Genomic DNA, 26,707 nt, shown 5'->3' with positions numbered 1-26,707 from the left:
TCATTTTTAAACATGTAAAAAATACTCAGCTTGTATGATTTGTGTTTCATATATTTTCCCCCAAAAAAGTTAAATCACCAGTCCAGAATCTATAAATATGCAAATATTTGACATTTTAGAAGTTTAACCGTTGTTTGCTGTTGTTAATGATACTCTGTTAAAGTTGAATGTGTGTTCTTTATTACTGTTATTGGAACGATTTTATAGTCGTCTAGCTCGTCCTGTGCTTACATGAGCAGCCAATCAGAGGAGAATGTGGTAACATGTCACAGGTTAGTAGACAGAGAGCAGGTTGCTGTGAAGTTTCAGCTCCTCCCAGCGTTCATTTATATATTTATTAACATTAACTCCTGCCTACATCACTTCTTTCTTTAACACACCCTTTAAGATCTCACACAACGCATACTGACAGTTTAACATGTGACAGCAGCGGTGGAAAACAGAAATGTGACAATATGTTGTTCACAAAGATGTTCACAAATGAACTTTATCTCAGAATGTTTGTGTGACCTTTGACCTTTAAGTGAGCACAAAATATATTTAGATATTCTCTCTTGAATTTGTCTCTTTTTCTTATTGAGTGCGATATAAGTGATTAACACGAAAACACACATGACACAGGACAAGACAACCGGACAGGACAATATACATAACATGTATATTAAACATAAAACATAATAGAATTATTACTGAACATGATTTCACACATTTTATTGACCCTGGTTTACTCCATACGTACCAAGAATAGAGAGCAGGTAACAACCCTGAGAGTGTGGAAGAGGAAACATTCATTATGTGTTGTTGGTGTGGAGCTGTATGGAACACATGCTGCGGGGTGTGTGTGATCAAGACTATTTACATTTTACATTTAGCACGCACGCACACACACACACGCACGCACGCAGGCATGCACACACACACATACACACCCACACACACACACACACACACACGGCACAATAATTAAAGTTTCATGCATGAAATGTAATTTATTGCATTGAAGCCATTTTATTCATCATTTGTTGTTTGCTGAGAGCAGAATGTTATGATTCATTTATTTCTGTTAGCGGATGCAATAAAAAAAATAAAGCATATATAAACAATAGAATTTCATTATTATCTTAATGTTTAAATGATCCTGTAAAGAAGAGTAAACAAACAAGATTTACAGCATTTTAAGAACAGTTAATAACTACTGTGAAACATCTGGGACTGCTGTATAGATGCATACATAATGAATGACAAAATAATGTGACACATTTTATATGAATATGAAAAAATATGTTTTAGTTGTAAGTTCATGTGTGTTAAATATGATTACAACATACACAGCAGTTACAGATGATTCATAGTAGTTATAACTGTTGGAATATACATTTACTAATATTTCAAATGTGCTTACAGACACATCAGTGTGTTATAAACCATGTATTAACTGTTAATATAATGCTTAATAAGGGTGTTATTGAAATATTACTCACATGTAAAAAAGGTTTAATTCTATAATTTATTAATCTTTTGTTTGTTATTTTTTAACATGGATGATATTTTTGGATGCAAATAACAAACAAAAGATTAATATAATATATAATACAATGTGTGTCATGCCTGAAGTTCAATCTTATACAAACACATGACTAGAAACAGTATTTCCTGATAAAAAATGAATCATGTGAAAGCTGTGCGTACACGAAGTTGGAGCGCCACTGCAGATATAATCAATGTAAGAAAGGACAGATTTGTGATGAAGTAAACATGTTTAGCACACACAGCATGGATGTATCTATAGATTCATTGACTTCATGCTGCTGCTGACAGCATCCCAGTGAGCGGGGTCCCAGGCCAAGAACCAGCCTGTGAAGGTGGGGGGTTCATATCCTTGTTTCACCACCACCATGGGAGTCTGCTTGTCCCGGCCGCTCGGGTCGCTCTCGATGTACTGTTTGGCTGCAGAGGAGATGAGGAGACACGGTTATAGTGTAGCCTGTGTGTGTGTGTGTGTGTATGTGTGTGTGTGTGTGTGTGTGACAGCAACATCTGGCTGTAGGTAACTGTTTCACACATTCAACACAGAGAAATGCCATGCTGTTGTGTGGAGATTAGACCTGTCACAATAATGATCAACCTATCGTACAACAACATAATTATCAACATCATCATGTCTATATATGGACTTATCGTATGATCAAAGCATTAAAGGTAAATAACGCTCCAATCCCCCCCTTATATTACCATATTATTATATTATCATTATATCGGTGGTATAAAATGATCTTCAAATGACAATAATATCGTTTATCGTGATTATTTCTGAGACAATATATCGTCTTAATAAAAGTAGTTATCGTGCTCAACTCAAAGAAATGAGAAGGATGAGAGAGGATGAGGATCAAATAATGGTTTCATAGATTTCCTCTAAAACATTTTACACATATTTAAAGACATCTGGAGGTTCAGACCACATCAGACAACTTATAAAGTTTGTTTAATATATAGTGCAATGTATCTGCCTGCGTTTGTGCAGCTCTGTCTGCTACAAAATATGTGTGTATACGATTAATCTGCTGCTAAAATATTTGATTAAATTGCAGCATAACATCTTTTACCCTGAACAACTTGGAAATTCAGTCTCTTTATCAGATTGAAAGTATACAGATAGGTTCAAATAAAATATGTCCTCCATATGTTAATGATAAAACCAAGATCATGTGGCTTTATTACAAAATGTTGTATTTGAAAATAATTTTTAGTAGGCAGAGTTGGTTTGTGTGGGTTTCCATCGGGAACTCCAGTTATCTCTCACCTCACAGTTCAAAGACATGCAAGTAGTTGAACTGGAGGCTCTACACTGCCTGTAAGCGTGAATATGTGTGTGAATGGGTTATATGAGCGGGACAGTATGGATGGTGTGAGGGGTGCAGGGTACTGCAGGGGGCGCAACACACCAAATGTCTAAAAACTGTAGCAGCTTGAATTAAGTTAAACCTGATTTTTCAATCTGCACAACAGAGAATGTAAAGGATGAAGAAAAACATAGATAGATAGATAGATAGATAGATAGATAGATAGATAGATAGATAGATAGATAGATAGATAGATAGATAGATAGATAGATAGATAGATAGATAGATAGATAGATAGATAGATAGATAGATAGGTAGATAGATTGATAGATGGATAGATGGATAGATGGATAGATAGATAGATAGATAGATAGATAGATAGATAGATAGATAGATAGATAGATAGATAGATAGATAGATAGATAGATAGATAGATAGATAGATAGATAGATAGATAGATAGATAGATAGATAGATAGATAGACAGATAGATTGATAGATGGATAGATGGATAGATGGATAGATAGATAGATAGATAGATAGATAGATAGATAGATAGATAGATAGATAGATAGATAGATAGATAGATAGATAGATAGATAGATAGATAGATAGATTGATAGATGGATAGATGGATAGATGGATAGATAGATAGATAGATAGATAGATAGATAGATAGATAGATAGATAGATAGATAGATAGATAGATAGATAGATAGATAGATAGATAGATAGATAGACTTTATTCATCCTCTTAGGTGAAACATACATAAATAAAAAAAGAACATACTGTATATACAAAAACATTAAAAACAAAGGAAAGAGCAAATTTGAAAAATAAAATAAAACAAAACTGACTACAGTGAGATAACAGATATAGCCTTAGATATAGCATGTTTTAAAATGAAGCTTTTGAAAATCAAACACACTGACAGCAGTTTCAGTCTCTCCTGAAATGTAACTGCAGCATCATCTAGCAGTATAACTGGACTTAGGATGCAGTTTAATACATTTAGGTGCTTTACAGTTCATTCATATTTCTGCTACTGCATATTTTTACCTCACAAAGAATTATTAAGCTTCTTTTGCTTAGGGCACCACCTACAGTACAGAGCTGTGACAGACTGTAGACCTATCCCGGGTGTACTTTCTGTCTCATGCAGTGCATGCTGGGATACACTATCTGTTGTTTTTTTTGGAAAAAATGAATAACTCAGTGACTGTGTGTCTGTTGTGTCTCCAGCAGTGCCTCTGGGCCCTGAAGCTCATGTCCCCCAAACGACTTTTATTTCATTCTGATTGGCTAACGCTGCTGTCAGGTGGAAACCTTATAACTCATATTTAGTTTTGGACATACTAGGTTTCTGACAGTGGCCAAAATTATTAACATCAAGAGAATGGGTCAAGCCAAAAAAAAAACACACATTATTTTCTTCTCCCATCATTGAGGGCCCCTTTCTGCTCAAGAGCCCCTGTGCAGTTGCCAAACTGCCCATATAGTAGATCTGGCCATGCTCTTGGTGCCTACCAATGAAAAACCTGCTTTCAGCTGCATGAGTCAATCATAAAAAACACACACTCATGAATCAAGCCTCACCAGATTTGAGAGATTCAGTCCTCTCCACCTCGTTGGCTTCCTGTCCGATCCAGACAAACACCTACAACACAACACAGTCAGTGTTAGAGGTATGAGCTTAGGATGGATGGATGGGTGGGTTAACATGTTATTCTACAGCTGTATACCTGGTCCCACACATCCAGCAGCATCACGTCATCCTCAGCCAGGTCATCCTGTGTGAACTCTCCTGGAACCTCCTCAATCTGCACAAAGCATGATAACACTCAGCTCATCAATGTGGTCATATACAGTATTTTACCACAGATTAATGTGGGATTACTTCATCACATGAGGAATATAACACGCAGCTCAAGTGTTCGTAAATTACCGGAGCTCATGATGGCTCCGGTAATTTAAAGTAGCTCATCAAATCAAACAGTAGTGCTAGAACAGAAGATATTTTAGATGAGGGAGTGATGATAAAAAGGCTGATTCACTGCTTAAGTTTTTTAATATACTGTATGAACAGTGCTGAAGTTTCTATGGGGGTTCTTGTATGTGCAAAGCAGCTGATATTATACCAACCCAGTCAGTGTGGGTTTGGTGATTAGCAGGTGAAGTTGCAGCTGTCTATTATTAAAACATTTTTTAAAGGTTCACATTTTTAGATGACACCTTTATTTCAGTTTGTGACAATGTGACAAGGGAGGAAATTTAAATGAGGCCGATTGACCACAAATTCCAAAAATATGTGTAAAAGTTGTGGTAATTAGGGGCCGAGCCGAAAGGCAAGAGGGCGAAGACTCCAGAGGAGTCCTGCGTTGCCTGGAGGCAAGGACCCTATTGTTCTTGTATCGTTCATTATTCTACCGCCTCTTTGAGCCTTAATTTGACCCCCTAAACCTGCTCAAAAACTCACAAAATTTTGCAGGCACATCAGGTCTGTTACATGTGGGATTTCCGACGATTTTTGGCCTCCTACTTTGCCACTAGTTGTAACCTATAGAAATATATTTGTGTTTCTAATTTTGACCATGTTTACTTCTATACCTATTTCTGTGTCATCTTGATGAATAGTTTGTTATAACAAGTTACAGTTTCAGAGGATTGCAGTAGATAATGAAGTGTGTGTGAGTGTGTATGTGTGAATGTGTGAGTTTGTGTGTGTGTGTGTGTGTGTATATGTGTGAATGTGTGTGTGTGTGTGTATATGTGTGAATGTGTGTGTTTGTGCGTGTGTGTGAGTGTGTGTGTATATGTGTGAATGTGTGTGTTTGTGTGTGTGTGTGTGTGTGTGTGTGTGTGTGTATATGTGTGAATGTGTGTGTTTGTGCATGTGTGTGTGTGTGTGTGTGTGTGTGTGTGTGTGTGTGTGTTTGTGTGTGTGTGTGTGTGTGTGTGTAATGTATATCTACTTATTGCAGTGTCCAATAAATGCCCGGGTCTGAATGCGTCTAAATGCCCCTAACAGAAACCTTTCCGCTTCGACACGGCCCGACATGAGCAAGGGTGCGAGGTCACACCCAACGCTGCTTGCAGCTTTAATAAGTTAGAATGAAGTTGGCTAAAAAGGTCTCATACAGAATTAGATGATAATTGTTACTATATGCTTTATAAACAGTCAAACAAGTTGCACAGTGAATGGAAAGACAACAGGAAGGTTAACCCTTACATAGTGTTCAGGTCAAATTTTACCCATTTTGACATTTGACAACTTGTAAAAACTCCCCAAATGTTCTATTACCTTCAAATTTGATGACTTTTCCTAAATTGGCCCAAAATTGAGCCGTACTATCTATTGACATGTGTTTATGTTAAATGAATAGTTAATAGTTTTAATCATTCTTTTTATGATGTAGCAGTGAAGACTGATGGCTCTAATGGTTATACAATAAACCCCACAGTTCTATAAAGTTCTTGTCATTTTCACTTTACATTAAATACATTTACATCATTATTGCTATGTTATATTTTCATGTCTTAGGTCAAATAGGACATGATGATATTGTGTGATAGTAGCTGTTTTTTCTTCTCTCTCTGCTCTCTGAAACATGAATCATTTAATCACATTTATTGATTAGTCAGATCCACTATTGATGCTTTCTAAACACATCAGTGCTTCAAAATGTGGTATAAACACTTTTTATGAGGAGATTCTTAGACTGGGTCAAAATTGACGATGGTGTAGAGTATTAACAGTATGTAAGGGTTAAATCGTCAAATTTAGGATGGCAGATGATAGAGATGATACTACCTGTTTGATAAATGTATATTGTAATCTGCAGTCCAAAAATAAACATTTTTTAAAAACCCATCAAACTTAAAAAGTCAAAAACAATAGGAAAGGTCTGGATTAACACATTAAACATCAACATCGTATGAATGACAGTTTAAGGTGATTAAATGTTTTGGGACACACTGGCTGATATGTTTGTCATATTTTCTGTATTAAAGTGGACGTGTACAGACACTGTACTCACTATGAACCTGCCGGTCTTGTTGGAACATCCAAACAGACGAGGTGGGTGAGTCATGGCCTCATTCTCCAGCCTCTCTGAGGTCTGGTAGTCTGTTTTCCCGCCTAAAGCTGCCCAGAAATCACCTGCAACACACACACAAGGTGAAATGAGAGGTGATGGGCTGCTGATTACAGAGTAGAGAAGTCACAGCAGACTGAGACAGTTCTAAGTTCTAAGTTGTGTACTTGGTTCATTTCCCTCCACGATGCGTTTGCTGCTACACTTCAGCACTGTACTCATGTACTCAGCTCCTTTCTCCTCTTCCTCACTGGCTCCCTTCCCCATCCACAGATAGCCCTGCCCATTAGCCATCTTCAGCAGGAAGGTGTCATTGGAGTTCAGACTGGTAGAGACGGTATCCACCTGAAACACACACACACACACACACACACATTTTACATATGGAACAACTTCAGATATCTCAGTCATCAATCTACTTCCTGTAATCAACAGAAAAATCCTCACCTCTGCGATTCTCGTGATGGTGTCCAGGTTCCTTCGTACCTGGAAGAGTCGGGTTGGAGGTGCGGGGGCTTGACCTCCAAGACGGGACGTACCACTCTTATATACAATGAGGGGTTTACCTTTGAAGAGACTCAGTAGATGCGGGGGTTCTTTACCCTGGCACACTCTGACCTGAAACCACAACAACAAAGAAATAAAACAGCAGCAGAAATAAAAACATTTTCAGTTGAGATTTCCCTAGACATGGCACATAGAGAAAATGATGGTTTAGAACAACTTGTGTCTTAACTTTCGGCATCATTTCTATCAGTTGTGATAACATTGTAATGACCAAAGTCATTTCTGAAATTTTGGAAAATGGTTACATTGCTATAACTTGACCTGCATATGGTATAAAGTCTCTGTTTGAACCAGTCAGTAATTTAAACATATGTCCATGAGTTATGTGCATGGTTAATATTCTTAAACCTATTAATATAGATTACTGGACTTACTCCAGAACAATAAAAAACAAATAAACTTAAATGAGATTTTTCTTGGTGGACATGAAGAGAGGACACATTCATTAATGTGTTATCCAGGTACTTGTTGTTATTGCCTGCACTCATATGTGCTGGACGATATTTGACCTCCATTAAATCTCCAAAAGTTTCAGTCCCGTGTGATGAATGTTGTGTGAATGGATTCTAACAACCATCCTGCTCATTTACTGCCTGCTTTATCCTGATCACTGGAGTGACATATGGTAATATATCTTTTTCCCTGATGGGCAGATTAGATAAGTACTATATGAAAAAAGGAACCTTTCTTCTTTATGCAATAAAAGCCTTTTGTGATACCAAAGCATTTATTACTTTAATCTGATGCTACACAATTCACAGTCTCTAAACCTGTTAAAATAAATACATTTTTATTGGGTGTGAAAGTGATACACCTGACATTGTGCAGGTGAACTGTAACTATACAACTATACAGCAATATCTTCATCTAGCTAGATGTATTTCACTTGGCATTGTTTGAGCAGTCTTGAGTTGCATTGATTATGACCAGTATTGCTAATGTTTGCAGCTGATCATTGATCATTAATGCAGTGTGTGTTTACAGCTGTGTGCAGCACTTTCTTTTTTTTTTTGCATTAGTGCACCTCTGCATTGTCGTGTTAGTTATGTATATTTGATTATGTATTTGTGTATTGTATTGTAATGTATTGCTTGACTGCAGCTCTGTGATGCCTAATACATATTTCCATTGGGACGTTAAAGTTTATCTTATCTTAACAGATTACAAAATATATTTTTCCCGAATGCCATAAAACTCTGATATCTGATATCTTGGAATGTGTGATACACTCTTTACTATATGTGCAATAGTAATGCTGCTGAACACTTATGCAATAATAAACTATGCTGTTGACTTGAACACATAACAGCTGGCATCATTGTCAATATTGTAAACTATTTTGTATGATTATTCTGATGTTTATCTCTATTCTGTATTTATCTATTTGTATTGGATTATAAATGCACCTCTGAGGTTGTCTCAATAGTAATTTCATTGTGCCTTACAATGACAATAAAGTGCTTGAACTAGCACTTATCTTAACGACAATACAATACAACTACAGTAATTGGGAATTGAACCAGGAGGCGTGTAAACAGTGAGAGACATTTACAACAGACTGTCTGAGTGGCGGGTTTTACTATTTCACTTTTGTTTCCTTCTCTAAATACGTTAAGCCTGTCTGACTATCCGTCCGACCAATCATCTTCTCTTCCTTGTATTAATCAATCCCTGGTTGCTGTTCCTTAAACCTCAGTGTAATTATATCATTCTATCTTTCATTGTACCACCAACCTCTTCACCATCACCACCCTGACCTCCAGGATCCTGTCCTATCTGCTGTCTTCATACAGGCCTACGCTTTACAGTATGGAGCTTCTTTAAATCGATGTAGTCTAATCATCAAGAAGTCCTTCACTGTTGCTGCTGACCTCAATAAATACAGTCATACACATATAAGTAATCTCATGATCTCCAGATCTGCTAAAAGAAGATCCAACTTGTGATAAACCACAGTTATTCTTGAAATGAATGACTCGTTGGTTCATTGAATCAGAACAGTGTGTTACATGGTGTGACAAAGCACTGCACAGTACATTGAGCTTTACTTGAGTGAGACTCAGATGTATGAGCAATACCAGGCATCCACTGGATGTGCTGTTCATTGTGACTGTTAGTGGTTGTACCTGAACTGCATTCCCTCCCAGTGAACGATCCAGTTCTACAGTGAGGAAGGCTGAGGCTGTGAGCTCATCCAAAGAGCAGCTGGCTCCCTGCCTGCAAGCAAAGAAAATACATGCTGTATGTCTGAAGCTGCACTGTGAGGATTTTATACTAACAGTGGATCAAATTATTAATGTGGAGTTTCAACTGATTCTGTCATTCCCAACAGAACATGTTTATCTCCCATCCAGTATGTCCATGTGGGCCCCACATGGGTTACATGTGGGCTACGTGGGTACTGAGTGGGCTTGAACTGGGAAAAGTAAGCTGACTGTATGAGCCCCATAATGGATGTTAGTGGGTTAAGCAGACATGTGCGTAACCAGGACCAATTGTATGGGCCCCATATTGTTTCAGAAACATGGGACCTACATGGGTCTCACCCAGTGGGGCCCCACCTGAAACCCAGTCAGAACCCACTTGAAGCCCACATTGGCAAACACAGATGGGGCCACCATGGAAAATGCGGACAAACCCATTTGGGTTTTCGGTCAGTGGGAGGAAGTTGTAGTATCCAGAGAGAACCTACACAGACACAGAGAGAACATGCAAACTCCACACAGAAAGGCCCCAGCCAGTCGGATTATAAAGATATAATCAAAGCTAAATCAGGAAGCTCAGTGCAGATAGTCAGTCACACACAGCTATTCGTCAGTCATGCAAAACCATCTGAGAGCCTGAAGTTTGTCCTACCAGGTGTAGATGATCTGTCTCTTCCCGTACGTGTACAGAATGATGTAACAGTCTCCACCGTAGAACTGACCGTAGCTGTTTGGCTCAATGGGGATTCTGCCGCTGCTCTCCACCCTGAAGATCTGTGAGAAAGAAGCTGCTTGATTCATGGGTAAAGATAGAGGATGTCAAGTAGCTGTCACTGAGCCAATCTTCAGGCCTACTGACTCTGCTGGAAGCAAAGCTGATGACAGTTAAGTTGAGGGTTGGAACACTAAAATAATGAGTTTGTACTTTAAACAAGAGCAACATATGGTGCAGGTTTTGATTATAGTTACAGTTCAGCACTGATTTCACCTGTTACACTAGACAGATGCTGGCCCGGATCTACCATACAGGCATTGTGGGCAAGTGCCCAGGGGCCCTTAATCAGAAAGGGGCTCTCCGTGATGGGAGAAAAAAATACTCTTTTTTTGGTTCGGAAATAGACACACTCCCTTGATTTTGAATATTATTTTCGCTTTCATGTGAAGAAAATGAAATCTCACGATTAACTGTTTCATTTCTCATTTTGATGGCTGGGAAAGTGACGATTGGTCAGCATGTAACAATGTAATGTGGTTTGTTGCATTATCTGGTGTGTGGTAAAATTGATTACTTAGTGGAAAATGGACAATAACCAAAAGCCCAGTAGAGAAGCCAAAACAATTTTTTTAAAAAGGAAGTGAAAGAAACGGCTGCAATTAAAAAAAAAAAAAAATCCTGTGAAAAAAGTCATATTATACACATTTTATTCATTCTTTTTTATTATTTATTTATTTATAATTTTATCTTATTTATGTTACATTTTTATCATTCTTATTTTCTCTTGCGTGTATTGCTCTCAATTTTTTCTTTTTGTTCTTTGCTTTTATTCCTTTTCTTGTTCTATCTTATTATCAGCTTGTGAATAAGCTGAGAAGCACTTTGAACTACATGAACCTGTATGAAAGCAGCTATATAAATAAAGTTTGATTTATTGACCGATGGATTGATATTTACTTTTATGATATAGAGTGATGCTGGGCTCTGCATGGACTCATACAACTGGAATATAAGTGTTGCTGTGATTAGGTTTTTCATACAGAGAGGGGGTCGTGGGAAACAGAAGTTTAATACTGGAGATGTTGTCGCAAAATGTTTATGTATAGTTTGGAGATTACAATAATGTCAAAACAATATTAACATTAGAGTTAGACCTCTGAGGAGGGGCATGTTGGTCAGGGCCTTGCTTTTGCACCTCCAGAAGACCAAGCTTGCCCTCAACTCCTCCCAACTTATTTTTGAATTCAATTTTTTTTCTTAGAACATTTTTTTCTTTATAATAAGTCATCAGTTTTTATTGCATTTAATGAAGCTGTTGAACTTTCAACCTGTCACATCTTTACTGTAACTATAGTGTCTGGTGCCATAAAAACGGTCTGCTGTATGCAGCATTCCACAGTTGTTTATATTGCACCAATAAAGAAAAAACCAAAGGTTGTATCAGTTGTGTCTTACACTTTCAGCTGGAGTTTGTACCTGTGTGTCTCCACTCCCATCATCCACCATGTTATACTGGGCTGCCATGTGTTGGGAGTTGTGGAGCTTCGAGGCGTCGAACTCCACCTGCTGGATCTTGGCGATCCTCTCGGTGACGAACACCCTCCCGAAGCCTTCGCTCTGGTCTTTCTCCTTCCAGCCCACGAAGAACTGCTTGAACATGGGAGTCTCTCCTCCCTCTGGCAGCACTTGGATCTGGAAATATATTCACCAGAGTCAAATATATTTTAATCACAGAAAGAACAAACTGAATAAAATAAAATAGAAATAAATGAATATCATTAAGAAAAAAATATAATTTAAAGAAGAACGGCCACTATTTTCTCATATTCTGAGAAAATAACGTTGACACTGTCATCATGTATTGTGGTCTGGTATTTTTGGCGCTTGACACATTTCTATGCTCTAATTCTCACAGTATAAGTATCTGCCAGTATTCTTTTTAACATGTGTCTCTCACAAGCCCCCCAGCTTTGTAGAAGTTTAAATTACTGGTTTATTCCTTTAAACAACAATCCTTGCCAACCAAACCCTGCTTTTGAACTCAGATGTAAAATATATAATTAGCTTGATCATACACAAGCAGATAGTTATCAACAACAGATATCCTCAGCTTACATTGATTGTGAAAGTTCCTCCAGTAGCATCGGAAGAAATGATCTCACATTCATTAAATATAATATTCAGGGAAAACAAGCAGAGATGATGTATCATCCAACAAAAGCCACAAAGAGAGAAGCAGTTGTGTAACCCCTCATATAGTCACTACACTGATCATGACAGTCATTTGAGGATGTTGTTCAATCAGGTGACGAATCAGGAGTGATTGAGCAAAATAAGTCACAATCAGGTGGAAAAACACTGTCAGACAGCAAGCAGAAGTTACTAATTGGGTAAGTTTGTATAGACCAGCTGTACTACTGTGATCAGTTTTTATGTAAGACTTCTGCCTCATTCCTTGTTCACATTGTATTGGATGAATAGATGAGATGGGAAAAATGTCCATGTAATCATCTTCTGAGCATTCGCATAATCAAGATGATTAGAGAGTTGGTTGTCTGAAGATTCCCATAGTGACCATTAAATTCATGATATTACATTTGAAATAGTGGGGTTGTCTTATTTTGGGAATGTCTTCCGGTCTCTTTACAGTGAGAGTGTTAGGGTTAGTCAACATTAAAAGTGTTTGGTCAGCTCAGTGTAATCTGAAGGAGTGCCTGAAGACTAATGTACAATAATGTGTTTTTCTGCCACACGGGAAATACATTCATGATGAGTGGAGTGAGGACTGAATCGGTAATTACTGCTGTTATACATGAGTCTAAAAACTGAACCTGAAAATCATTTTGACTGTTTCCAAGAGCCTGATAGATCAGGGCCATCTCAGTTGGGTAGTACAATAATAAACGGTACATTTCATTAATCCAATGGGTTTCATTACATTGAACGACAGCCTTTGTTGCTATGATCAGAACTTTGAGACATGATAGTTTCCCTATTGTAATCGTGACTTGGATGTTGATGTGAAGGCTATTTACAAATGGAAAACTTGAAGTCGACTCTGATATGACATACACCTGTGGTAAATCATTTTAATAATTCACGCTGTGTTGTTTTCGCAGTGTAAAAGTGCAAAAGTGAAAATGAATGTGTGGTTGATGAACCTGTGTGTTGGCTGGGTAGCCCATCTGTTTGATGAAGCCCTCAGCTGTTTTCATGGCCTCCTTTCTCTCACTGGGGTTGGCTTTGTGCCCTGTTGGAGATAAATGAGATGAAACTGATGATTAAAAAAAAAGCCACACAACATGCCGAACAGTCAGAGAGACATTTAAAGCATATGCTGCAATACTTCAGTGGTGCCGCCTGATTACCTTTCCATACAAATATCATGTGGTTTTGGCCATGATCCAGGATGAAGCACTCATCTGACAGCAGGTCACTCTGGAGGAACGGGTTTTCCTCCTTCACTACAGTCACTTTCATTGACCCAGTCGCATCAGATACCTGGAGATACACACAAATAATGTATCGACTGTTTGGTTTGGGTGTTTGGTAGACTCTCACATTGCTGCTCAACTTACAGCAAATGTGTGGAATCCGGCCCGCCATGTTCTTTTATGTGGCCCGCGAGAGCTTAAATGGCATGACTGTCTTAAAATAAAAGTCTATGCTGCTTTAAATGAAAGGGATTTGTGTTGTAATTACACAGCAATGGGTTTACACATCAGACGTCCCAACTCTCACGGAAGTTCCAGGAGTTTCCCACATATTGATAGCGTCACCCGCAAATTAGATACAATCTCCCGAAGTCTGGAGCGAGCATTACAGACTGCGTTTGTGTGTGTGTGTGTGTGTGTGTGTGACTATCAATGCAGCGCGTGTGAAAGCAAAGCATCCTGATTGCTTTGTGTTGCTGCTTAGTTGACCAATCCAGTGAAGCAGGAAAGATATGAACACTTCACTTTACTAATATCTGATAGTCCTTTTAGAGTATCAGATGCAGTAATACATGAGACTGCAGTGGTGAAAAGCGTAAGAGAGTCCAGTGTCTCATTTTGTGTAGAGTCAATCATTCTTTTCTGACCAGTATAATTATTATACCGGTATCTTATCTTATCTTGTCTTATATTTAGGTTATCTTATCTCTTCCTGTTAAGTCAACAAAGTGCCAAAGCTTCTCTTGTTTCCTTTTTCATTGTTAGTCAGACACAAGTTGCATTGATTTACTGATATTTGTTTTCATGAGTGTGAGTACTCTACCATGTACAGTTTAGCCATTTTCCTATTGGACACATCTGCCTCTTTGTCATCATCATCATCTCCCTCTGATAGCTCTGGCTTCTCTCCTAGGACCTGCAAAAAAAGTATATTATAAGTCATTAACGTATACATGAATATAAACAGTTATGCAGAAAAACACAACTGCATCAATTTTTATTATCAGGAAACGGCAGAACATACAAGTATACCAAAAACCACACTATCAACACATTAGGAAATAATGGAAGATGTAATGCTAAATAAAATTGCGAGCCCAACATCAACACTGCATGATTCAGAGTATTGTTTAAGAGATTTGATTGATTTTTCTAGGAATTTCAAGGTGGGTGGAGATCTTTAACAGTGTTCCTGCCAGCTAAGGCAGATGGGTTCGCACTGATCTACACATCACACACATGCATAGTTGCAAACCAACAAATGTGTTATTGTCAGATTAGTACACAGTCGTGGGTTTTGTTATCATTACTTATGGTCAGGCTGTAGTCATAATGTAATGTAATGTCAGTTGGTACACTTTGGTCCAGACTGAAATATCTCAACAACTTTTAAATGGATTGCTATGAAATGTAGTACAGACATTCATGTTCCCCAGATGATATATCCTACAAACTTGGATGATCCTCTGACTTCTCCTCTAGTGCCACCATGAGGTTGATTCATTCATCATCATCAGACATTCATGGTTCCAAGATGAGATATTCTAATGACTTTGGTGATTTTTCTGACTTTTACTCTAGCTCCACCATAAGATTGTCGTTAGTTTTGTATTGAAATATTTTAATAACTATTGAATGGATAGCTATGGAATGTGGCCCAGACATTCATGGTCCTCATAGCATGAATCTCTTGATTTTTCATCCAGCCTCTTCATCTGGTATCTAGTTTTTTAGTTTAATTGCGGTCTCAAAAAGCAGCTAGCACAGCTTTAGACTCTCACTCTGGTTGTAGGTTACTGCTAGCAGCAGGGTCTGAGGATCTTTGTTGGTTGATTCCACAGAACAAAATATCTACAGCTCAGATCGATATGAATTGTGGTATAGATATTTCCCCTAATGGGTTTTCTGGCAAACTTAAATTTTCTCTGTAAGAGAATCTAATGGGCAGACCGTAATGACATTGAATGTGTATGTTCCCCAGAGGATCAACAGTGTTCCACAGTGGATGAACCCTTTCATGTTGGAAACCCCATGACTTTTGCTAAGACCTTCTACTGGCCAGTCTGTGAACTTTCCATTCAAGAAATTGTGAAATCTTAACTCACAGTCCACTTACTAACTTTAATGTCAAAGTTTTCTTTCTTTTTTTTTTGTGGCAAACTTCTGTTCCCAAGGTCAAGAATAAACTCTGACTCTATATTCTAAGTCCTGCCATCTACTCTATTGCATCATTTTATTCTATGACTTATTATTTGTTAGATCTTAAGTAGTTTGTTTCTGTATGAGACATATCTTAAATGAATTTCAAACAGAACCAGATCAAACTCACCTCTTTTAACCGTGATGGTTCACTTCCTTCTTCCACAACAACCAGTTCAGCACGGGCGTTTCTTTCGTTGTCACGGATACCTCTGGCCACTTGTGCTGCCTTCAGTCGCTCATACCTGTTACACTTGGACCCACACCACTGGTAGATCTTCTAAAAATAGGTAAACACAGGCAGAGTCAAGATAGACCTTTAGATTTTCGAGATAATCCGGTTCAACCCTCCCTCTGCAAACATACACCAGAACAACAACAACTTACATCTCCGAGATCCACAATGAAGCAGTCTCCGCTGTTGAAGCTGGACCAGCTGAGGGGGACTTGGGTGGCCCTGACGACCCGACGGCCCTTGATGTGGAAGAGCCTTTGCACTGAAAGGTCGTTGGTGACCACATGCTGGAAGCCTGAGGCCACACCTCCTGTCTGAGGGGCAGAGAACACAGCATGCTTTCAACCATCTTCCAGCCCTGTGTTTACTCTCAATGCAAAACTTCTCTTTCTGTCCCATGAGTCACTGTTCCCTGCAGCCAAGCATAATGCTGCAACAGAATTTATGGAAAACCAGCTGATGCAGTCATTATTAAAACTCCAGTTCAAACAAATTTGGTCTTTGAAAATCAATCTGAATATAACCATTTTATCCATTTGAGTTTAAAATCCCAAAATCAAATATCACCCATTGCTAATAATTCTGACTTTGAATCTTCTTGTATGGATGTGGGGTTTAGAGATGGGAATCACAAACATTCATGATATGTATCTGGGCGATGCACTAAAGTATTTTCAGAAACTACTAGAAAAAGTTCAAACTCCGTCGAATGCACTTTTATCGTTACCTACAAATCAGGAGTTATTTAAACTCAACTGCATATAATAAAAGTGGCAGAAAGCGGAATATTCTCTATAGTCTTATTATGAAAGCAGCATCAATCAATAAGAAATTGATTACTTACTATTCATTCATAAGCAACTGGTCATATATACAGTATATATATGTACTGTATATATGACCAGTTGCTTATGAATGATAAGACTACAATGAATATTTAAAATAGCTGTGAAAAAGACTTTGATGTTCACCTAGATGACCAGACCTGGTGCAAAGTTTTGTACAATGACTAGATCAGACAAATCACATGAAACACAATATAAGATAATTAATAAACTGCATGTGACTCCTGAAATACGTAGTAAATATGATGACTCCTGTTCTGCAGCATGCAGGAACTGTCAAAACAGCTCGGCACTTATTGTTATTTAATGCGGTCATGTCTATTGATTAAAACTTTGTAGTCTTCTGATCTGATCTTTTTCTTGGACCCAAAACTGTATATGTTTGGTATCAGCTCCTTGTCTAGTCAAACTGTGAAAATGTTAGGTATCATGTTGTATGTTGTAATCCTGCATGCGGCTTGATGTACATCCACCTACATTATCAATGTGGTATGATGAACTCCTATCACCATGTATTGCAAGGAAACTTAGAGGAGTTTGTAGTATCTTGGTTGTCAGTGGCCAACAATAACAAGTATTGGAGTAGATTAAGGATATTTTGCCCAGAAGCAATCACTGAAATTATCCCCCAACCCTAAATGTAAATGAAAGTGTATTGATGCTGACTAGGTGATTAATCCTTTCATTCTAGAGACTGAATAATGTTTTTGTGACCTCATGGCATCTCCTCTTCCATTACCCTCAGGCCAAACATCAACTTTATACACCATATATCTAATTTGGTAAACTGAAGGTGCACTTAACATGATTGCTCTGCAGCTTTTGACTGTATCACACAGTCTTTACTAGCAGATGGGATTGCTTACTTGCTCGTGAAATGATTTATTTCATTGGCTTTGCTAATGAAGGACAGTCAATCAAAGTAAAGTAGCATTACTACCATTTGCAGTAATTGCAAGCCACTGAAGGCTGCTGGTTGCCATAAAGTTAAATACGGAAATCCATGGTCTCCTAAGGATGTTTTCTGATGTTTTTGGGTCAATGATGTGATGCAACCCAGTGTCAGTCGGTGTAAACAGTATTTTTTCATAAAAATCTGATTCTGAAACCTTATTTGTCACTGACCCTTTAGCAATCCTGGCTTTTCCTTTAGCAACCATCGGATACAGAAAAGTGAGAGAATTTATAATACCCGATATGTGCACAAATACATGAACTCAGTGGCATGAAGAACACAGAAAAGGCTTGGATCAGCAGTCCTGTATTGCAATACATTTCAAGCTTGGCACTTTTACTCAGGCAGAATTGTATGTGTCTCTAGAAATAGAGAAAAGTCCAGAAGTGACATTGAAAATATGTCATCATGCAAAACTGTGAATACAGAGCAATAAAGTTTTTGTAGCTCCATGGCCTTTTACTCTAGTGCCACCCTTAGCACAAACAATTCTTCTTCTAGAATAGCTTGTATTTTATATAAAATTGCCTCCATGTTGTTAAATCTGACACTGTAGTGAAATGTAGTGTAGTGTCATGAGCCTCTAGGGAATTTGATCCGTACTTTGTAGGTGATCCCTCCCTTGAAGTAGCTGGTGAAAGCTGTTGACTCGACGCCCTGCAGTTCTCGATACTGTACCGGCTTTCCTCCCAGGTAGTCATCCAGCTGCACGGTAAAGATGGCGGCAGCGGTACTCTCATCCTGGGTGCACTCCTTTCCTTTAAACAACAAAACACAAATTCCAATGTAGGACACTGGATTGGATGTATTCATTTCTGTTGCATTTGTATGAGAATCCATGGGTTGTTGTGTATTTGCTGGACAACAGCACAGAACGTTCATTCACTGTATTTACTCTACAAGTACTTCATTAAATATGGTTAATTTAGGGGTTGTATAGTAACCTGATTTCCCAAATTTAGTATAAACAAGGAACAAAGCCTCTTTAAATAGGGTTAAGCTCAGATGTTACCTCCCACAAAAAAAATACTAATGTTGTCTTTACTATGTTAATCCCAGGAACATTGCACATATGTATATAATCTCAGGAATTTTTGCATATTCCACATTTATATATTGCTGATTACTATACAGAGATTGTTCCAGTATATAGTATTTCATTTATTTATTTTTTTACACTATACTGCTTGTGTTATTTTGACTTTCTCCTGAGGGGGATCAATACAGATATATGTAATTTCCTCATCCTATCTTATGTTATTTATTGGCCATATAGTTTTTTGTTGTGTTTTCTAACTAGGCTTTTACAAGAGTACACTCACATGATGGAGCCCATGATAGAGAAAGTGATGTGGCAGGGTGGAAAGGAAATAGTCGTGTCCAAAATAATCCAACACGACTCAAATCTTCAGTGTCATATACTAAGATGATAGCAGTAGGTATGGGTAAGTACTGACTGTAGTAATCATGGTACTGCAGTGCATATGAACACATTCTCTGTTTTCATTCTATAACCTGATTTCTTCCATAACTTACAAACTTGTACACATGTAAACCCTAACATATCTCCACAATATGATATTTATCCCATTCAAACTGTATTTAATATATAGAATAAACTTGTAATTTGATGTGGAACTCTTCCACAACTTCCTGAATGTCACCATCTGTCCTTACTGCAGATGAAGGAACAGGACCTCCTCCATCATAAAAGACTCCACCCAATGACTGTTTGCCTCACCTCCACTCAGGCAGGAGGTTGCGCAGCATCCGGACAAGAACTACCAGACTGGAGAACAGCTGCTTTATAGACTCTGAACTGCAATCAACTGCTGCTGCTACCATCTTGTTGCTGCTTTTATCATGATTTTAACTATATATTATATCACTCAGTGGCATGCTGCTGTATTTCCTCTTTGTCTGTGAGGTTTCTCTCTCTGACAGTACACTTTACCTCTTATATCTTACTTTATTTACTTTATTGACTCATTATGCCTATTGTGTATTTGTTCTTTTTTATTTTGTATTATATTGTTTACTACAATCACCAGGACCTGAGTATGGTATTTCATTCTCTTTGATGTAGCTACATGGCAATGATCATTCAGTCAGGAACACTCTCGTCATAGATTAAACCATTTATTGCAACAAATGGTAATACAGTTTTACTTGACTCTGAAGGCTCCGCTCTAAGATGCTCTCTGGATTAGCCAGCAGCATGCTGAGCTAAAAACAGGAAGCGCAATGATAAATCCCCCTATGCAGAGTGGGCCGAAAACAAGACATGAATTGCAGATTGACCCTAGAGCCATGATGGGACCCTGAACCAGAAAGGTGGAGGCTGGGGTGGTGGAAGCAAGCTTTGCCAGCAGCAGTGTGAGCAACGGTGAAGTAGATCAGTGTAGGTAGGAGTCATATTTAAAGGGACCGCCTTGCTGTGAGAATGGCTGTGATTGGTGTGTGACTGATAAGGTATGCTGATTCAATCAGTGGCTGTCAGCTGATTACAGCTGGGGAGTATGGCTTCCGTGTCCTGCATGAACTAACGCGTTGCATCATTAAAAATCACTTTTTGAGCATGGGCATGGGTGGAGCTAGGTGCAAACAGTAGTAGTAGTAGTATTGATTTATTTGGGTCCCTATTAACAATTTTTTGCATTCTTTTTTAATTGCATTTCACTCTATAACACTGCCTCAACTGAAATGTCTCCAGAAGTTTCACTCTTAATCACAATTGTTATAAACTCACTCAGATTCAGTCGGCAGCTGGTTGAAGTCACTGTTCCGACAAAGTGACTTTAACCACAGAAAAAATAGATTGGGTGCTTTTGAGAAAGCATTTGGTGCTGCAGCCCTAAAAGGCAGTAGTCATACGAAGCAAAAAATTGACCCCGGTTCTGGGTGTTCTGGGCTTAGCTCCGGATCTTGTCAACTCCTAAATCCGTTTTGCGGGTGATCTACTAAGAATAATAAGAATAACTGAGTAAATGAAAACAGGTGCAACAGGGTGCAGACAGCAGTATTTAAATGAGGGTTTTGTGTCTTTATGGAGAGTTTGGACGAGCAGAAAAGCTGCAAGCACAAAATGAAATGTGATCAGGTTCTAGTGGAAGAGGTTAACTAATATATTGAGTTATAACAAAAACTAATATTACCAGAAAAACCCACATATGGAGAGTATGAGTGACAAAGTCAATGCTGTTAGTAAAACCACAAATATTCCACTCCAAAATATATTAACACGGGCGGAAGAAATCCGTCTCCTCCTCTCCACAGTGACAAAAGTCATCTGTGAGCAGCCGGTTAATACCTGTCCTTCAAAGGTATTATTTATAGACGCAGTTAGCGTCAGAAATAATACCTTCAGGTTTGGTAAATCACAATGTGTGTGATAAATAACATATTTACATTTTCTCCTCTCTGTATTTTACACACTGGGGTTAAAACGTCTCATATTACATTCATTATGGTAAACTACTAATATTACATTCATTATGGTAAACTACTAATATTACATTCATTATGGTAAACTACTAATATTACATTCATTACGGTAAACTACTAATATTACATTCATTATGGTAAACTACTAATATTACATTCATTACGGTAAACTACTAATATTACATTCATTATGGTAAACTACTAATATTACATTCATTATGGTAAACTACTAATATTACATTCATTATGGTAAACTACTAAATGGACAGCGTGTACTATCTTGCACAGTTGAAAGACACAAACCTCAGTGCACTGTGTTAGTAGATCAGCTTGCACATTTTTTGCGGGTGATGTCAAGTTTGCACACGTTTCTACACACGCAGACCTTTAGTACATCAGGCCCTTAGATGTCAATGCATTTATTCAGTGTCAACTTGCTTGTTGTGTTATACTGTCATTTGTTCTGACTGATGATTTGACTACAGTCTAACTGTTAGTGAGTGACAGTGGTTTAACCTGTGGGCTAAGCTGTTTCTCAAAGCCACACAAACTGCATGGAAAATGTTTTGTGGTTGAGTGCATCATGAAGGAAGGATTTAAACTGTCCATTTGTATGTACCGTGGTTAATGATTAATGCTGATGGGTTTTTAGAAAGATGTAAACATCTTAGTCATACTGACTTTCCCCTCTGAGAGGAAGTGGAGTGAAGACAGAAAGGAAGCACGCTTGCTCAAACCTGTGTCTGTTAACCTCAGAAGTTCTTTACAACCAGAATGAAAACTGTCCCTTTTTATCTATTACAGTATGTTGGTCACTAATAGGATATTAGTGACTCTTCAAAGCAACAACAGGCTTATAATTTCTGTCTTTTAGTCCTTAATTTGGGACACAATACATACAATTGTAAATGCATGTCCCCAGTTTGTAATACAGACCTGTTTTAGATTTGTAGCTTTGAGATCAATCTGATAACATCACTATGACATCACCAGAGTCATGCCCCCTTAACGTTCTTGTTTCCAAGCTTTGACTACATTTTTCACCAAAGCAACATCTATATAATAGTGAAACATTTGTATTGAGGAGGTCCAGCCACTTTTTAAATGCAGGACGATAAACAGAATTCAATATCTTTAAGATGAGAACTATTTGGTTTTGATGATCCCAAATGTGGGAGCCTTCTGTAGGTAAAGCTCTCCAAAAAGTATCTTCTGAACAGAAGAAGAACTGGTATGAGATCTACATGTATCTCAGGAAAACCAGAAAGATGAACAAGTTAGAAATGGATGGGGGTGTTTGATCCGATTGGCTAGATTTATGGAAAATATGTATTTAACTTTGGTGTTTTGTTTTTGTTGGTTATACATCATGGATAACGTTCTAGTCTTTCTCTAGCCTTACATTAATTGTAACTCTTTGCTTGCATGGCCAGATGAACCTGTTATAAGGTAGCAAAATGTAGTCGTCCACACCCCATTTATCCTATTTGTGGTAGTTCAGTTAAATGTGGGTAAGATACCTGAAAAGGAACTGATTCTTGTATGATTTGAGAGGATACTTTGCTTTAGTGATGCTCAGCAGTTCTCAACAATCAAGCCTCTGGAGACCCTGAAGGGCTAGAGGTGTTCAGATTGGTTACTAGAGGCTGACTGTACATAGCATAACATTTAACAACGTTTGGGATCATCTTTTAAAAGCTGCATTCATTTATTTTTTTGGCCACTTGGGGGTAGGAGAACAAGCTAAATACACTGATACACTGGATTGTTATTAAACCATAAAGCTGATATGTGGCCAAGGTGTTGCCTGTTTACATATCCAACAGACACAGAACATTAATTTTCATTTGGAGTCATGTTTGTGCCCACCTGCAAGTCCAATATTCACTCTCTCTCAGCTCCGTTTTAGTCTCCACCAACTCCTGAGAAAAACATCGGACTCTTTACCTGCTAAATGCTCTAACTGTGTGTCTGTTGTTTGGTGCTGAGCAGACAGTGTACTGTGGGTTCATCTGAGTGTTTTTTGCAGGCCATAAAACAAAAACAATGCACTAAAAGAGGCTAAAAAGCTCAAGTTGTACGCAAATTCTTGTTCGTGCATCATTAATTTACTTCCTCATTCTTAGAGAATACTTGTGGTGTCTCACAGCCAGAATGGAAAGTTTTTCTTTCACTAGATAAGAGTGTTTGTGCTGAGAGGTGCTGCAAACAAATGGTAATGAACCACCAAGGGTATCTTTAGTATTCTAACTTGTGTGACCACCTGCTGAGTAATCACATCTCTTTTTTTGAACAGAATCGGCCTCATGACACCACTTTTCGGTCTTATTCTGCTCTGGGGCAAACATGCAGAATATGGCATTCTGTGCAAGTCATTTAAATTAATCACTGTTTGTTCTTCATTGGAGGATAATTAGCTCTCTGACAGGAATCACTGTTACAAAAATTTCGTTTTAGAAACCATCTGCACCAGTGAGTCAGTCAGCATTCCTGAAGTCACTTAACACATTCATATTCAGCATTCAAGAGCAGCTGTCAGTGAAGAATGCCACCAGACTTGAACTTAAAGGGTTGTGAGATTTCTGACAATAGAATGTAGGTGAATGGAGTTTGGATATTGCTGTGGTGCCTACAGCAATGAAAAAGGAATCAGTGTCCCTAACAAATGACTATATAGTTATGGGTTGAAACTGCTGGTGGTGAATGTGAAACTGCGATATAATTTGCAATATGATGATTTTTGCATTATTTTTTTCATTTTTTTTCATTGAAAAACATATTGAAATGATTATGGTGTGATTTTGGCAGGCATCTGTACCAAACAAAGTCAGTAGAACATGATGTATAGGTCAGGGCAGCTCTGCAGCACCACTATATTTAATGTAAAATGCATGTTGACACATACAGTACTGTGCAAAAGTCTAAGTGACCACAATCATACAAAGAGAAAATACAGGAAATATGTACAAAAAATGTAACATTAATTATTCATTATTATTATAATTATAATAATATATTATTATTCCATTTAGGTTTAAGAGAGCAAGCACAGGGGAGGTCACACTAAATACTTGCCCCTTTAGCCTATAGAAGCTGTTTTCTTTTCTGTTTTTTACTACTACATATACATTTCCTGTAGTTTCTAGGACTTTGAGGTGTGTCAGCTGAAAAAGATGATTTGGAAATGTCAGATTTTTAACTGAATTTGACAGATGTTCCTGCTATTAACACACAGTCCTCTCTGACAAGTCTTGGGCCACCATTAGATTAGTTGTTTTATCAATGCTATAATGACCATATATAATAATTTCTCAGTCTCTTTATTAGAATAGAACCAGAAAAATTCAAGAAATGTGTACGCTGTATTAAAAACAGAAAAGAAAGCAGCTTCTATTGGCTAAAGTGTGTAAGTATTCAGACCTCTCCTTACACTGGAGCAATAGCAGGAAACTGGCTCTCTTAAACCTAAATGGAATGGAGCCTCAATTAATAATATTTTTTTAATAATTAATGTTAAATATTGTGTGCATAGTTCCTGTATTTTCTGTTTGTATGATGGTGGTGGCCTAAGACTTTTGCACGGTACTGTATGTCACCTTTAACAAAAGTTGCAGTGGGCCATATTGCGATGTCCATGAAATGTTGAATAGTTGTTCAACCCTGATCTGGATTGCCCACAACATTAAAAAAGGGTTAATGCAATTTATTTTTAAAGTAGATGTGTTTCAGAGGAAATTATTTTTAAAAAAATGTAGTTTTAATAGTGACATTGAACATATGATGCATGTGTTTTGGCTCTGTTCTCATGTTGTTGTCTTAAGGGTGAAAGTCATGAGATGGCAGTTTTGTATTCTGCTGCATCACGTACGCGCCCAAAATACTGTTGCAGCATTGCTTAAAAGATTGAAATAAATGCAAAAACGTTTCTCAAGACAATTATGTTTATTTGTCTTTTTAATTAATTTAGTAAAATGTATATGACATCTGCTATGTTGATAATTAAAGGATCATTTTAATTGTTTTTTAAAGAGTAGACACTTATACCTTATAAAATCTCGTCACTGTAGTTTTAATGAATTAGAATCATTTGATAATTAATTTTTTTGCGACTATTTTCAGCTGCAAAATAATCCACATTTGTTGCTCTAGTGAGTATTTGTGCTAGCAGGGTGGTGTGTGTGTGTGTGTGTGTGTGTGTGTGTGTGTGTGTGTGTGTGTGTGTGTGTGTGTGTGTGTGTGTGTGTGTGTGTGTGTGTGTGTGTGTGTGTGGTTTGATGGTAATGACTGAACCTGTCATCCTCTATGACACAGACACTGTACTCCCTCTGTTTTAACAACAGCACTGTGTCACTGTGTACATGTTTCCATACGGACGCAGTGTAAAAACAGCTTCTATGATAATTGTCAGTGTGTTGTTGACACACTGTGTGTGACTGTGTGTAAAAAAGCTTGTGGTTGAGTAGGCGGTCAAACTGGAAAAATTGTAAAAATTCTAGTCTCTCTGAAGTCACTTAAGGCCAGCTGTTGCACATCATTTATAGATGCAAAGGTTGTTGATGTATATATAAAACAGCGGTTATGATCGCTGATAAATGTAGATAACTGCTATTACATTGCAGAAAAAGATAATGTCTTCTTATGTAGCTTATCTATGTCAATCTGTTGCTTTCTGAGAACATGCTTGAGGCAGTGCTTCTTCTACATCACTTTCCTCTTGTGTCTAGAATATGACTATATGGTATATTATTGCACCCACTTATCACTCATTCCCCTTATTTTCCAACAGTATAAACCAACAGTGACGGGGGTAAAAAAAAAAGAGAAAATAAAAAAGAAAGTGAAAGGCTTCAGTTGCTTACCCAGCCAGTAGTGCAGGTGGTAGAAGAAGTTGTCCCTCTGTTTGATAGTGGAGAGAATCACATAAGCATCTCCAGTGTAAAAGCTCCCATGTAAGCTCTCAACCACAGGAACCAGCTCCATATTCTCAATCCTCCATATCTGCAGGCCAGATGTCTTGCCTGCCTTGGCGAACTCTTTGTGTTCGAGCACCATGTCTGCTGCTGCTGCTGCTGCTGCTGTTCTGAGGGTTGTGAGGATGAGTGAGGATCCCGTGCGAGGTGAGAGGAAGTTGGAAGGTGGGGTGGCTGAGAGCAAACACACACTGCTGCTCTG

The 26,707-nt window shown here is 38.0% G+C and overlaps 1 protein-coding gene across 1 annotated transcript; it reads right to left on the bottom strand.

The window, feature by feature from the left end:
* Positions 1 to 916: 916 nt before the first annotated feature.
* scin (scinderin) lies at positions 917 to 26,707 on the bottom strand. Its single transcript, XM_062435744.1, has 16 exons — positions 26,395 to 26,707; positions 18,695 to 18,849; positions 16,444 to 16,605; positions 16,187 to 16,336; positions 14,681 to 14,773; positions 13,792 to 13,924; positions 13,585 to 13,673; positions 11,900 to 12,115; positions 10,361 to 10,482; positions 9,631 to 9,721; positions 7,385 to 7,555; positions 7,105 to 7,282; positions 6,881 to 7,002; positions 4,586 to 4,663; positions 4,440 to 4,500; positions 917 to 1,947 (listed from the first exon to the last, which is right to left on the bottom strand). The coding sequence occupies exons 1-16, from the start codon at positions 26,585 to 26,587 to the stop codon at positions 1,784 to 1,786; spliced, it is 2,178 nt and encodes a 725-aa protein (XP_062291728.1). The 5' UTR covers positions 26,588 to 26,707; the 3' UTR covers positions 917 to 1,783.

The sequence above is a fragment of the Scomber scombrus genome, chromosome 16 (genome assembly GCF_963691925.1).
Source record: "Scomber scombrus chromosome 16, fScoSco1.1, whole genome shotgun sequence".
Classification (NCBI taxonomy): Eukaryota; Metazoa; Chordata; class Actinopteri; order Scombriformes; family Scombridae; genus Scomber; species Scomber scombrus.
The sequence above is the reverse complement of the archived record's forward strand: the minus strand, read 5'-3'. Positions and strand labels throughout refer to the sequence as shown.